This window comes from Natator depressus, chromosome 1 (assembly GCF_965152275.1).
Source record: "Natator depressus isolate rNatDep1 chromosome 1, rNatDep2.hap1, whole genome shotgun sequence".
NCBI lineage: Eukaryota > Metazoa > Chordata > Testudines > Cheloniidae > Natator > Natator depressus.
The window spans coordinates 203,520,324-203,536,251 of NC_134234.1; the positions used below are offsets into that span (position 1 = coordinate 203,520,324).

Genomic DNA, 15,928 nt, shown 5'->3' on the forward strand with positions numbered 1-15,928 from the left:
GCTAGGATTATAACAGGGTTTAAAAGAGAACTGGATACATTCTTAGAGGTTAAGTCCATTAATGGCTATTAGCCAGGATGGGTAAGGAATGGTGTCCCTAGCGTCTGTTTGTCAGAGGGTGGAGATGGATGGCAGGAGAAAGATCACTTGATCATTACCTGTTAGGTTCACTCCCTCTGGGGCACCTGGTATTGGCCACTGTTGGTAGACAGGATACTGGTCTGGATGGACCTTTGGTCTGACCCAGTATGGCCATTCTTATGTTCTTATTTTAGTTGATAAGACCCCCCAAATCAGTGGAATAGTTCTGCTGCAACAAAATGGAGCACTTAACCCAAGCATCATTTTAGATTAGTTACTTTTGCAGTGGATTATATAATACAATAGCACCATCCCACAAGCATCTGTTACAGATCTTATCTGACATCAAAAATCCAAAATGTACTCAGTCTGACATCAAAATAACATCTCAGTAGTCTTTATAGGTAAAAGAAAAAGGGTTTGTGGAGGCAGAAACTTGACCAGAGGCACTTAAAACTGGTTTACTTCCAGGAGGGTGGCATAAATTCCAAGGTCAGAAAGGACCATTGTGATCATCTAGTCTGACCTCCTGTATAACACAGGCCATAGAAGTTCCACAAAATAATTCTTAGGTAGGATATCTTTTAAAAAAACATCTAATCTTGATTTTAAAATAGTCAGTGATGGAGAATCCACCATGACCCTTGGTAAGGTGTTCCAATGGTTCATTACTCTTACTGTTAAAAATTTACACCTTATTTTCAGGCTTCAACTTCCAATCATTATACCTTTCTCTGCTAGATTGAGAAGCCCATTATTAAGTATTTGTTCCCCATGTAAGTACTTATAGAGTGTAATGAAGGCACCCCTTAATCTTCGGTTTTGTTAAGATAAAGAGATTGAGCTACTTGAATCTATTAATCATTCTCATGGCTCTTCTCTGAACCCTATCCAATAAGATATCTAAGCACAAATAGTTGCTTATCAGTAGGGTAATGTGTAGCCAAGTGAAACCACAGCATGGAAGTTGACTTTGATTTCTTTCTCCTACAGCTGCAGACAGCATGCTTAGTCTCTGGAGAGATGTCTCACATCAACATTGGCCAGCTCAGGAATAGCAGGCAGCCAAGAACCCTGGAAGAAGAGGGAAAATGCCCACCTTTTTCTCTGGGCCATTTTTTACTCCTTTAATCCTTCTACAGCAGACTGCTATTGCAGTACCATCCTTCTGACCAATAAGGGCAAGGAACATTGCTGATTCTTTTGAGGCTCTTCTCTTTGTGTACCTAGAGAGACAACAGAACGTAACTTAAAAGCAATTCAATCAACATTCTCTGTGGGATGCCAAATATGATATCTCTGCCGCATGTATAACATGCTGAGGTGTTTTCTGAACTTGTATCTCATGCATGAGAATACAGAACACTATATTCTCTTCCACAACATACACATCTTGACAACAAGGCATTAACTATTTTGTAACAATCAAAAAGCATATTTTTTGATAGAATGTTACTGCTATCACATTTGCTGCTCAGTATGTGTAAGTCAGTTTCTACTTATTCCTCTCTCATTTACATATAATTGCTGAAGGTATCCAAAATTTAGTTTTCAATTTTTATTTTCTGAGGTGGCTATGGTTGAATGTAATCTGACAATTTCCCGATGCATGACCCCTAGGAAATCCCATATATTGGTAGGAGTGATAAGATAGTGACTAGGTCTTATTCTGGGAACCAGAAGTGCAGACTTTAAAGTATTCAGTTTTATCTTCCTTTTTCTTTCCTTTTTAACATCTTCAAAAGATATTCTACAATCCTTGCTGACAGGGCTATGTGTTGTTTTATTAAAAGACAAAGAAAAGTATAGGAGGAAATAAATCCAGCTCAAGGTCTACACCAGCTTCTGCCAATATAGATTCTGGCAGAGGGCCTTGGTGTAAGAGTGTACCAGCAAAGTGTGCAGTCATGATAAATGCTGCAATATCTTCTCAAGTGGAACAGTGAGGGAATGGAGCACAGATAGATAAAGTGGGCAGAACTGGCCAAGAAGGAGGTGGACAGGCTAGGAAGAAGATGTGCCAATCTCTCAGCAGCTTTTGTGAGAAAGGCCCTGTGATAGGGCCTCTAACCCACACAAGTCCTGAGTGGGTTAGTATGGGCCAGAAGGACCCAGTTAACCTTGTATGCTGCACCTGGAGGGGAACCACGGATTGATAGGTCCTAATGGCAGATGAAGCCCAGGTCGGGGAGGAGCTGGGATAGGATTATAAATCAGGAAGTGAGTGTAGAGAGGATGTCCACAGTCATCTTTGGAGGGAAAGGGAGTTGGCTAGGGATAAGGAGGCAATGCAGAGGGAGAGTAAGTCCAGGGTCTTGCCCTGGGGAGTCTAGCAAGAGGGTGAGAATGGTGAAGTAGTCATGGGGAGCAGAGGAATCTGTGGTGGTAAACTAGAGATAGTAAGGCTATAGAGAAGTGGGGTAGGAAGGAGCCTAGGGAAACAGTAACAAGGTCTGAGACTGAACAAAGCTGAATTGCTAGTTGTAGGGTCCCTGGGCTGGAATTCAGTGCACAGGTGATTACCCTACTAGCCTCTGGGAAAGTGTCACAAGATTTGGACTAGAAGAGCATCTGAGGAAGAGTGTGTATCGCTTGTCTGGTAGGATTTTATTAACTTGGAAGGTGGGGACTACATAGTGACCTGGCTAGAGGGCTCAGTCACAAAGAGTGAGTACCCTGAGTCTGGAGGGAGGGAGGGAACCACAGCCTGAGCAACCAACAGGTGAGCGCACCACATGCAGGGAGAGCTAATTCCCACAAGGAGGAGCACCTGTGGTGAATGAACTGTTTACAGGGTCCCCAACACAGCTACTTGCATATTTGAAAGCTGCTACCACTCAGTAGGATTCCAAAAGCTGTGACAGTGCCTACTGTCTTGGTGTGAATCCCTGCTTCAGAATGACTGGCCAGACAGGTATAATTTACATCTTATAATTAATATAAACATTCACTTCAGAGTGAAAATTGATGTATGTTAACAGAATATCCTGTAACATTTTTATTTGGGACACGCTGAATGGAGTCATCTGCTTCATTCGGTTTTTCTCCCAGAAGACTAATTTCACCTTTCGATGGTGAATGGTGGTGATAGCTGGTTAAGAACAGCATTGGCATAATTTTCCATGTAATGGGAATGCATTAGCTAGTGTTTGTTTATAATGAAGTGTAAAGTTCAAATTTAAAGCAAAGATATTCAGCTGTAGGAATTCCCACTCAGTCCAACCCTCCCATCCTCAGTCTCTGTTGCGTTCTCTCTTGGACTAGGGCTTTCCCTCATCTCTTAGAAGGGAGACATAAGAGGGGAACATGATTAAAAAATTAATGGTATAGAGAAGGTGAATTGTGTACTTCTGCTTTTTTTTTTCCATTTCGTAGAACAAGAAAGAGTCATTCAGTGAAACTGAATAACGACAAATTCAACACTGATAAAACTTTTTACACAATGTGTAATTAGACTGTGAGACACTGCCATGTGTCATCGCTGAGGCCAAGAACTTAATTTAAGCAATCTCATTATTTTTCTTGCCTGTTCCTTTAACCATCTTACCCCATCTTTGAAACCTGCCACTGGCTTCCCCTTATCCATTGCATTAAGTATAAAGTTCTTGTTTGTCTTCAAGTCCCTAAAAAGCTCCAATATGAACATTGGACCTTGTCTCTTCATATCTCCCGCAACTCCACCACTTGTTTCTTTTTACCATGCCTGTCTCCATGCTCTTCTGTATCTTATCTTGTATCCAATGAATCCTAGTACACAAAACTGCCACCTTATTTTTATTCAGATCACTCTGATAAACTCATTACTTCTGTGTGGGAAAAGTTGAGTTCACAAGAATAATTTAATTTTAAAAACATTTATTGTGTAATTCCTTCTCTCTCGCCCATCACTGTCTTTTCTGTATATATCTTTTCAACTGAAAACACTTTGGGGCATAGAATTTGTATCCTGTACATATTTTTATCTTTGTATCTTGTTCAGTGCTGAGCACATTGTGGGCACTAAAATAAGAAATGAAAATAACTTTTATATAAATGACAAAGTAAGTCTGTAGCTATATCTGTTTGTACTTACAGTTCTGTGACAATGCAATTCTTGTGCATGCTAACTACAGATATGTCTATGCTGCATTAAACACCTAAGGCTGGCCTGTGTCAGCTGACATGGGCTTGGGCTGTGGGGCTATACAATTGCAATGTAGACATTTGGGCTTGGGCTGGAGCCAGAGTCAGCTGATGCAGGCCAGCTCTGGGTGTCTTATTGCAGCGTAGACAGACCCTTGGGGTCCAACACAAAGCCCATGGAAGTCAGTGGGAGACTTTCCATTGACTTCAGTGGGTTTGGGATCAGACTTTAAGGACCTGGTCCTGACACAACTTGCTACTAGGAGTTGTGTTCTTCTGCAGTGAGTAGTCCCATAGCTCCAGTCAGGACTGCTGCTGATAGGGCGACCAGACAGCAAGTCTGAAAAATTGAGACGGGGGGTGGGAGGTAATAAGAGCCTATATAAGAAAAAGATCCCAAAATCGGGACATCTGGTCACCCTAGCTACTGAAGGCTATCCCAGTACTCCTTCCTGTGTGGGCTAACTTAAGCCACTCCTCATATAGTTATTGCTGGTGGTAGCGTGGCTGACCAGATGACTTCCTACTCTTCCCTGTAATATCCTGTGGGAGGCTGGATATTGAGCTAGCATTGTGGAGTCATGGGTCTGGGGCGGACATCTTCAATGGGCCAAGCCCCCAACGGGTTACACTTTTCTACAAGCATAGGCCATGTGGCCGCAGCAACTCCTAGACTGAGCCTCTTGGCTCCAGCACTCCTGTTTCTCACCATGAACTCTGCCCAGTGAATGCGACCGAAGCAGAGTCCTATTCAGAGACTTTTACTCCTTTCAGTGATCAATGCACTTCAGCAAGTATCGGCAGTGACTCGATGTAGCCTTTTTCAAGAGAGAGTAAGGTTGATTAGTCAACTGGAATACAGCACTGGGAAATCCTTTCTTCAACAGAGAGGCCAAAGATTAAGACAGTCTGTTTTGTCTAAAGCCCAGGGCTCCCTTAAGCCATGCTGCTGTAGGAAGCAGCTTAGTTTCCGTTCTCTTGTCACTTTCCCTTTTTCTCAGGTGAGAGCTCCTGTGTCTCTGAGGCCAGTAGTTAAAACAGACCCCCGACACCTCTCTTCGTTCTCTGGACACAGCCATGCTATGTTCACATGTTCAGCCTCTGCAGTTAGGTGTTAATCTTCAGTGATTGGGGTTCTCGTTGTCTCTGTAGGGTCTTCCATTGATATACATTGGTTCCAGCCAGTACTTTATGACCTGTTCATATCACCCTAGACAATTACATGACTCAAACACCTAATGTATCCTGCTCTTTACACTCAGTGTATAGCAGTACAAAGCACAGAGGGAAAATGAGGTACACATGAGCATCGTAAAATTCCCATATTTATCACAGCAAGCTTTGTCAAGCAATTTAAATATGCCAAATTTTGATAGTAAACAAATACTACCAGTTAATTGCTACCTTTCCAAGCTTCTATACTTCTATGAAAGCTATTTGAAATTGAGATAAAGACATCTTATTTCTTATATAGTACACCTTATGCTCCTGGAGCTAAAACTATGTTGAGAACATGCCAGTTTATTTGAGATTTTAATCTTGACTCAGGTTAGCGGATTTGGGATGAGATACAGACTTAAAACCATGGCCTGTATTTGGGAGAAGAGGAGGTTTAGAGTAGAGTATACTCCAGCCTAATTTTTTGGCCCAACCTAGGCCCGAGGGTGGAGTCATTTTCTGACCTGACCCTTCCCCCCGAACCTGAGTCACTGCTGTGCTGCCTCCTGCCTGTGGGAGCTGTGCCCAGCTCTTGCCAATGTCATTGTGCCAACTCCACAGGCAGGTGGAAGAGACCTCATCCAAGACCAAGAGGGTCCATTTGCTTTCCCACCCATCACAACCTAGACCCAACACTTGTAGTTGGGTCCCATGGTGTCCAGATTGGGTTTCAGGATTCTAGTTCAGGTCAGACTAAACAGGAACCCCTGATTCTCCCAGAATGTGTGTTCAGGGAGTCTGAGAGAGCTCAAGCTGGAGTGAAGCTCTACTACGCTTTGAAAGGGTACAGTATTTGCTTGCCCCTCTCCTTTACAAGAACACAGATTTTTGACTGGCTCCTAAATCTCCTCAAAATAAGGTGTAAGAGGGAATAAAAGTGTATAGTCTTTGTGCAGGCCCCCTCTGCACATAGGTGAATTTCAGATAGTGCTTACAGTGTAGATATTTGATCATTCTCGTTGCTATAATTAACTCCTGAGGAGTTATGGATTGGATCTCTCAATCTTGGTCGCACAGATCTTTCTGAGTATCACACACCAAAGTTTACTGATATTGTAAAGAGCTTCAACTCTCCAGGGGTGAATCACTCAGTGTCCTTTACCTGCAACAGTAATGCTCTTTTAACTTGTCGGCTATGTAAAATTGTGAGATTTTCTTATTATTCTGTTTAGACTGTAACTTTTTTTTTTTAGTTTAAAAGGAATGAAGGGTTGGAGATTGACACATGCACACTTTTAAGATGCAAAGCACACTACCATCCTTAAGAGAGTCTTTATTGCCTAAAAATAGATTTCAGAGACAAAAGAGCCAAGGAGAACAGACCTATGCAGAAAGTTACATTCAGAGAATGGAGTAACAATTACAGGTAGAACATAATAAAAAGGCAAAATTATTCACTTGAAATAATATGCACTCTTTAGGGAAAAAACAGTGTAAATGGTGCATAACATGTTATTGACCCTGCTCCTAAATTATTAGTTTTGTATTACCTAGATAATCAAAAACATCTGATGTGTACAGCTGTAATATGAACACATACTATGAAGATGAAATAAAACAAATTGGAGTTTAAGATGTGTTTTTGCTGTATCTTCATGATAACTTATGCACTTTCATTCATAGGGAGGAATATAGCCAAGAACATATCACTCGTAATTGCATGTTTCAGGGTGATAGTGCTGATACTTTAATTAGAACGGCTGAAGATTAGCGTGTTTTAGAGAAAGCAAGAACGATTATTAAATCTAAGGTTAATTGCAAGAGAGTTCCGTTTGTGTCCTCTTGGCTGTTTACTCTTGGTGATAACCAAAATGTCAGAATCCTTGACTTTGATTGCAACAGACTGGGCAGACCTGGTGTTGATTGCTACTGCCAACACGAAAGTGGTGCCGCGGTACTGCAGCTCCAATTCTTAATCAATGAGGTAAGGCTATATGTACAATGTGCAGAATTTTTCTTTAAATATGGTTGAATGGTACAGTTTATATATTTTTGCAATGTAACTTCCAGATAGGGCAAACAAAGGGGCCAGCAAGAAACTGTGGACCTGATTCTCCTGCTCACACTTGCACTCAAATATAATTTTCTGTGTACGTAGTCCTGTTTAAATGAATGGGACTACATGTAGTATAAGGTATTACTCAAGATAAGTATGGGTGATAGAATCAGGGCCTTTATATGGTGATGTGAAATACTGAACACACAGCGAGCGGCATATGTGTAACCTAAATTCTTGGATCATCTTTCTCACTGCATAGACATCTATGAGATAGAAATTAATGAACTAACAAAAATGGCACTAATACAAAAAGTTTCTGCTTAGCTGAAACGTCATAGTCTCAGGGAACTCAGAATAATAAAAACTGATCCCTATAAATACTACGCAAAGTGATTTGGGATCCACCCCCTGAATGAAACTTACTCTGGAAATGGAAATAATTGATTATGGGGTATCGGGCCTCCCTCCACCAATTCAAGTCAGGCAGCTTCCTCTTTCTCCATACTGCATGTGTGCTGGAAGGAGGGGGAAACACTGACTACAGGAGAGAGTTTCTCTGCTCAAAGTTCTGGTGCCACAGCAGCCCCCGCAGCTGGGAGGAGCAATAGCAGAGATAAGCCTCAGTCCCTGCAGCTACAGGATGGAGCTTACTCGGTCACTCTGAAGATGGTACATACACAGTCCAGTCAGCATGGAGGAGCTGTGCGGGTTGGAGCTTGCTCAGTGCAGACAGAATCCTCAGAGAATGCAACTTTCAAACTCTAATAAGAGCACGAGTATGTGCAACCTCTGTATGTGTGTTTCTTTTTTTGAAAGGCTCCTAAACTGTCCACATTTGGGCAGACTTTCATGAGGAAGGCAAAAGGCACATCCCTGACACACAGACCACCCCCTGACAAACTTCAGGCTCCTGCTCCAAAGCAAGGAGGCATTGGAGTTTCTCAACAAAAAAAATTTACAACCCTTTTTATATGTGCAAAACAACATTTTTTCCTAATCTTGTTCTGAGAAGCAACTGAATATTTTAGCTGAAACTTCCCAGAAAAACTCACCTTGAGGCAAACACGTGGCATGGAATGTTTCAGCCTGAACAGGTAATGTTTGGCAAAAGTTATAAGCAACTGAAAGTAGGACCTTATAATAGAAAGTCTCAGGCAACCTTAACTATAGGTGTAACTGCCTAGAGCATAATCTTAGGCAAAATAATTTAACATAGGTATTTAAAACTTAAATACATTTTACATGGTGTTTAAAGGAACCAGATACATATTCAAATTGAATGAAACATTTCTATTATGCCTTTCCTACTTATGCTAAAGTTGAGACAGTTACTTTTGGAGTATATGTGTGAACATCAAAAAATACGTGTGCCATCATTTTGTCATGTGAATCACTCTTGCTTCCCCTGCTTTCTTTCCAATCTTAGCTTTTGTGGTTCTGTGCTCCCCTAGACCTTGTATTCCCCTGCTGACTATTCATTCAGTGTCTTCTTTACTAGCTCCTTTGCTTCCTTTCTCCTATCTGTGGGGTTTTCTGTAGGGTTTTTTCTTTGTCCTCTCCTCTCCTATTTCTATTCTGTGTATATGTTTAACTACCATATCAAATCTGATAGTTCTGGGTTTACCTCTCACTCTGTATCCACTCACATCTAAGAATAGATGCCAGAGGGACAACAATAGATGTTCAATCACCATCTCAAACTCTAGTCTTATCACCTTTCCTCCTCTGCTTCCCTTCTCTATCTTGATTGAGAACTCCACTTTCCTTCCTATTTCCCAGGCCCATTATCTTTGATTGACTATGGGAGAAGGGATGGGGAGAGCACAATCTTTAAGTCACATCACTTCTTCCTCTTTATTGTAACCAAAATCTCCCCCCGTCCCCCCTGCACACACACAATTGTCCACTAGTGGCAGATTAGCCACTGGGCCTACAGGGCCTGTGTCTAGGGCCCCAGCCAACTGGGGGGGCCCGGAGCTCCGGGTGGGTGGGGAAAGCCCCTGCTCCCGGACAGTAGTGCTGGGTGGTCAGGGTGGTGCAGCTTGGCAAGCTCCCCGTCCCCAGACCCTGTTCCCCGGCGCCATCTGCGTTTCTGTTCTGACTTCCCCTGCTCAGTCTCCCTACTTTCATCCCTATCCTCTTACTTTCATGTCCTTTTCTCATTCTTGATTTTGCATTTTCTGTTATCTTGACCTGACTATTATACTGTGCCTGGGGCAGTCTCCCTTTCCTTGTGTGCTAAGCACTCTGTCCTTGCTTCAACTGCCTCATTCAAACCCATCTTTTCAAGCTAATACCTCTTCCCTTCTTATTCCAATTCTTCCGCACTCTTTCTGGTTTATCAATCAGAAACACATTTAATATCAAATGTTTAATACTAGAATGAGCTATTTCATTTTCCAGATCAGCTCAAATTGGAACATTTTGAGTTAGTATAGGATCAGTCAAAGCAAAGTAATGGTTGTTGCAGAGTATTTTTTTCAGAAGGAAAGTAAGGGTTTCACAGATGTTGTACTGCTGTCTGACAGATCATTGTCTTATTCTGAAATAATCTTCCCTTTCAATATGCAAATGAATAACATTCCACCATATTCTGGCTCTGATTGTTGTAGGGTGCCTTGGTCAGTGCGAGTGCTGATGACACACTGCATTTGTGGAACCTAAGACAGAAACGGCCTGCTATTCTTCATTCTCTGAAATTTAACAGAGAACGGTAAGCCAGTTTGACAATGAACAAAGATGTTATTTTAAAAACTGACTAATTAGATTTTGCTGACATATCATTGGTGGGAGGATTTATTGTTGCATATGTTGGGAGGGTTTGTTTGTTTTGGGTTTTTTTTGCTGACTTAATGAATGATGTAGCTGATTGCTTTGAAAGTTTTTCTTCCTTTGTAACTTTTAAAATCTGGCTTACACAGAACATGATTCAGCAGAGTGCAGTTTGTGGAGCAGTAGCCCCCTCAAGTCTGTAGAATCCATTTCTTCTTCCCAGTAAAGTTGGGCTTCTGTGACCTTCTAGCTGTACAAACTGGCACAATTAATAGATTCTTTTTAAGATCAGAAAAAGACCACTATGATCTTCTGTTCTGATCTACTGCACAACACAAGCCATAGTCCTCACCCAATAATTCCTGTATTGAAGGGAATATTCTTCTCTACTGTGTAACGATGTGGAATCCAAATTTTTGACAAATTGGCCCTTATTATTTTCCAGTAACATGCTATGTTAACATAATGTAGATGTGTACTATAATTAGGATGGATAAATCTCAAATATTCAGAAATTTGCTTTCATGATTAGTTTTGCTTTTTGAATGTCTAATAATTAGAAGTCTCTAGACCAAACAGATTAAATCAATGGTAAAATTTATCAAATTTAGCTACCTGTAGCTCACGAAAGCTTATGCTCAAATAAATTTGTTAGTCTAAGGTGCCACAAGTCCTCCTTTTCTTTTTGCACCTACCTATAGGTTAGTCACTTTTTAAAATATGCTTGTATTTTCAGAGATACTGAGCACTCAGCTCACATTGACATCAGTTAGAGCTGCAGGTAGAGAGGAAGGATTGTAGCAGAGCAGCAGCTCTGATATAGTTATGGGTCAGACCAGCTTTCTGTTTAAAGTCTGACTGTTCTAAATACTCTAAAATTGTATGGTTACTTGAGTTGCCTTGAAATTTGGTGTGCCTCATGGGGATTCAGGGTAGGGTCAGTGATCCAAGTTCAGAACCATTTAGCCAAGGGATTCTTAAGATACACCCCAGGGTGATGGATGGTAAGAGTGGGGGTCAGAAGCTTTTCTTAAAGTTGACTTATTCTGGCAACCTTTTTTTTTGTGTGTGCACTTAGTGCAGAAATCTTGAAAAGGTCAGAATCACATTGCTAAAATTTCTCTATCAGGTGTGGTGGTTTGGTTGTTTTGAGTGAAAGTACTTTGATTACCTTTCTCCTGTCCCTCCCCCCACGAAAGATATGTGACTGTTTCCTGGCAGGTAAGGGACATTTTAGTGTGGACGAGTGGCGGGGAATAGGAATGAGAGGAGTTTGAGGCTGCATTGAGGAGAGGGGGGATTATGGGGAGTGGGATAAATGAGGATGGATGGTGGGGGGTGGTGAGAGGAATTGGGTAGCTCAGGTAAAGGAGAGGGACACTGGGAAGGAGACATAGGGGTGAGTGGCAGGGTGACTAGGGGAGAATGGGGGCAAGGTTGTCTCAACCCCATGTTCTCCCCTTCTGTATGTGTGCGCCAGGATCTGGGGGCCCTTTGTCTCTCTAGGGCAGTCTGAGCCTCTCTCCCTGCCCTACCTTCATGTGAGCTATAATCTGGGGTTCCTTGCCCCCGAATGGTGGCTGAGCCCCATTCACTGGTATCCTGTGAGTAAGTGTGAAGTGGTTGTTAAATTTCACAAGTGTGGTATTCTGTCAGGAGAGTACCCTAAGTGTTTGAGGATGGAGCAGATGCAGGTAGCTCCTTTTATGTACAGTGAAAAAGCAGAGTGCAAGTATGTGTGATATGGATGTTTTGGGTTATCTCTCAGAGGGCAGAGTTAAGGTTACATGGGCATGTAACTTAACTCTGTATTCCTGGTTTTCTGAAGTTTGAGTTTTTCAAAACAGTGTTCTAGAAGGGCATGAGCTCTCACTGGGCAACTATGTGAACAAAAAAGTTTGCCATTTAATACCCTTTTTTGGTTAGGAGTGCGAAGATTGTCGACCTCTGGAGACATCCAGATATTTATGTGCAGTGCTTGGGAGAAGCCAGTGGTCATAGTACATGTAGGTACCAGTGAAATAGGGAAAGGTAGGAGAGAGGCCCTGCAGGCCAAGTTTAGGCTGCTAGGTAATAAAATAAAATCTGGGACCTCCATGGCGGCATTCTCTGAACTGTTTCCAGTTCATGCACATGGCCAGTTAGACAGGCAGAACTGCAGGGTCTTAATGAATGTATGAGATAATGGTATTGGGAGGAGGGTTTTCAGTTTGAGAAACTGCAGAAACTTTTTGGAAAGAAGGAGCCTATACAGGAAGGATGGGCTTGACTTGACTAAGGTCCGGTTTGACAAAGCCTTGGCTGGGATGATTTAGTTGGTGTTGGTCCTGCTTTGAGCAGGGGATTGGACTGGATGACCTCCTCAGGTCTCTTCCAACCCTAATATTCTATGATACCTAAACCAAAATGGAAGCAGATTAGTGGCATGTAAAATTAAAAAGGTCATAGAGGAGTTTTTATACTAAGGATTGGGGAAAGCCAACAGGTGCAGAGAAGCATACAGTTCAGACAGACATCTCTTAGAGGAGGATTTATTAAAGAGGATATTAGGATAGCCTAGTAAAGAGGAGAGGATAGAAGTTGGTGAAGTACAGGTAGGAACTGAAGAAAAACAGTCAAACAAGGAAGACTAAAGATGGTCAACTAAATGTTGACAAATTTTATAAGTGCTAGTGTACAAATGCTAGAAGTCTAAATACTAAGATCTGTGAACTTGAGTGCCTTCAGTGAGGATATTGATATAATAGACATCACAGATACTTGGTAGAACAATAGTAATCAATGGGACATGGTGGGACCTGGATACAAAATCTAGAGGAATGACAGAGTAGGTTGTGCTGATGTGGGAGTGGTACTAGATGTGAAAGCATAGAGTTAAATATACTAAAAATCTTAAATGAATCAAACTGTACCATAGAATCTCTATGGATAGAAATTCCATGCTTGAATAAGAGTATAGCAGTAGGAATACACTAACAACCACCTGAGCAGGACGGTGACGATAATTGTGAAATGCTAAGAGAGATAAGAAAGGCTACAAAAAAATTCTCCCCAAAGCCCCCATCAGTAATAGGGGATTTCAACTATCACCATATTGACTGGGTACATGTCAACTCAGGACTGGATGCACAGAAAAAAATTCTAGACATATTAAATGACTGCTTCTTGGAGCAACTGGTCTTGGAACCCACAAGGGAAGAAGTGCCTTGCATAATGACAGGTTTCAGAGCAGCAGCCATGTTAGTCTGTATTCACAAAAAGAAAAGGAGTACTAGTGGCACTTTAGAGACTAACAAATTTATTTGAGCAAAGCTTATGCTCAAATAAATTTGTTGGTCTCTAAGGTGCCACTAGTACTCCTTTTCTTTTTACAAGGGAAGAAGCAATTCTTGATTTAGTCCTAAGTGGAGTGCAGGATCTGGTCCAAGAGATGAATATAGCTGAACCGCTCCATAATAGCAACCATAATGTAATTAAATTTAACGTCCTTGTGGGGGAGGAGGGAAACAAAAGTACACCACAGTGGCACTTAATGTCAAAAAGGGGAACTACACAAAAATTACCAAGCTAGTTAAACAGAAACTACAAAGAACAGTCATGAATGAAATGCCTGCATGCTGCTTGGAAACTATTTAGAAACACCATATTAGAGGCTCAAATTAAATGTATACCCCAAATTAAAAAAAAAAAAGACCAGAAATGCCACCATGGCTAAACAGAAGAGGAAAAGAGGTGGTTAGAGACAAAAAGGCATCTCTTGAAAATTGGAAGTCAAATCATATTGAGGAAAATAGAAAAAAAGTATAAAAGTATAATTAGGCAGGCCAAAAAAGAATTTAAAGGGTAACTAGCAAAAGACTCAAATTAACAGCCAAAATACCATAAGTACATCAGAAGCAGGAAGCCTGCCGTACAGTTAGTGGGCCACTGGATGATTGAAGTGTAAAGGAGCGCTCACGGAAGACAAGGCCATTTCAGAGTAGCAAAATGAGTTCTTTGTGTGGTCTATGCTGCAGATGATGTGAAGGAGATTCCCACACCTGAACCATTCTTTTTAGGTGACACATCTGAGGAACTGTCCCAGACTGAGGTGTCAGTAGAGGAGAATTTGGAGCAAATTGATAAATTTAAGCAGTACGAAGTCACCAGGACCAGATATTCAGTCAAGAGTTCTGAAAGAACTCAGTTATGAAATTGCAGAACTATTAACATTGGTATGTGACCTATTGCTTACATTAGCTATCCACCAGTCATCTGGTACAGAGGCTGATTTAACACCAATTTAAAAAAAAAAAAAAAAAGCTCCAGAGGCAATCCTGGCAAATCCAGGTTGGTAAACCTAACTTCAGTACCAGCCAAATTGAAACTGTACGAAAGCAAAGAATCATACACTTAGATGAACACAATTTGTTGTGGAAAAATTAACACTGCTTTTATAAGGAGAAATCGTGCCTCACCAATCTTTTGGACTTCTTTGAAGGGGTCAACAAACATGTGGACAAGGGTGATTCAGTGGATAGAAAAGGAGTACTTGTGGCACCTTAGAGACTAACCAATTTATTTGAGCATGAGCTTTCGTGAGCTACAGCTATGCATCCGATGAAGTGAGCTGTAGCTCACGAAAGCTCATGCTCAAATAAATTGGTTAGTCTCTAAGGTGCCACAAGTACTCCTTTTCTTTTTGCGAATACAGACTAACACGGCTGTTACTCTGAAATCAGTGGATAGAGTGCACTTGGACTTTCAGAAAGCCTTTGAGAAGATCCGTCACCAAAGGATCTTGACCAAAGTAAGGAGTCATGGGAAAAGAAGGAAGGTCCTCTCATGGATCAGTAACTTGTTAAGACAGGAAACAAAGGGTAGTAATAAATGGCCAGTTTTCACTGTGGAGAGAAGTAAATAGCAGGGTCCCATCCAAGGATCTGTACTGGGACCACTGCTGTTCAACGTATTCATAAAGGATGTGGAAAAAGGTGAACAGCGAGGTGGCAATGTTTGCAGACAGTATAAAAGATAGTGAAGTCCATAGCAGATTGCGAAGAATTACAAAGGGAACTCACAAAACTGGGTGACTGGGCAACAAAATGGCAGATATAATTCAATGTTAAATGTGAAGTAAGGCACATTGTAAAAAAGTAATCCCAACATACAAAATGATTGGGTCTAAATGAGCTGTTACCACTCAAGAAAGATCTTGGAGTCTCTATGAATAGTTCTCGGAAAACACCTGCTCAATCTGCAGTGGCAGTCAAACAAGCTAACATGTTGGGAACCATTAGGAAGAGGATAGCTAAAAAGACAGAAAATATTATAATGCCACTATTTAAATCCATGGTATCTCCATACCCCGAATACTGCATGCAGTTCTGGTTACCCATATAAAAAAAGATATTAGAATTGGAAAAAGTATAGAGGAAAGATAATAAATTATTAGGGATATGGAAAAACTCCCATATGAGGAGAGATTAAAAAGTCTGACTCTTCATCTTGGAAAAGAGGTGACTGAGGGGAATTATGATAGAGGTCTATAAAATTATGACTGATCTGGAGAAAGTGAATAAGGAAATGTAATTTACCTCTTCACATAACAGAAGAACTAGGGGTCACCCAATTAAATTAATAGGCAGATTTGAAACAAACATAAGGAAGGTCTTCACACAATGCACAGTCAACCTGTAGAATTCATTGTTGGGGATGTTGCGAAGGTCAAAAGTATAGCTGGACTTAAAATAGAAT

At 41.2% G+C, this 15,928-nt stretch overlaps 1 protein-coding gene across 9 annotated transcripts in view; it reads left to right on the plus strand.

The window, feature by feature from the left end:
• STXBP5L (syntaxin binding protein 5L) overlaps positions 1 to 15,928 on the plus strand; it is a 428,399-nt gene that overhangs the window by 170,776 nt on the left and 241,695 nt on the right. For all 9 annotated transcript variants that reach the window (XM_074974797.1, XM_074974780.1, XM_074974789.1 and 6 more), the window contains exons 3-4: positions 7,264 to 7,345; positions 10,033 to 10,133. In XM_074974797.1, coding sequence (XP_074830898.1) covers positions 7,264 to 7,345; positions 10,033 to 10,133 — 183 coding nt within the window. The remainder of the gene's footprint in view (positions 1 to 7,263; positions 7,346 to 10,032; positions 10,134 to 15,928) is intronic.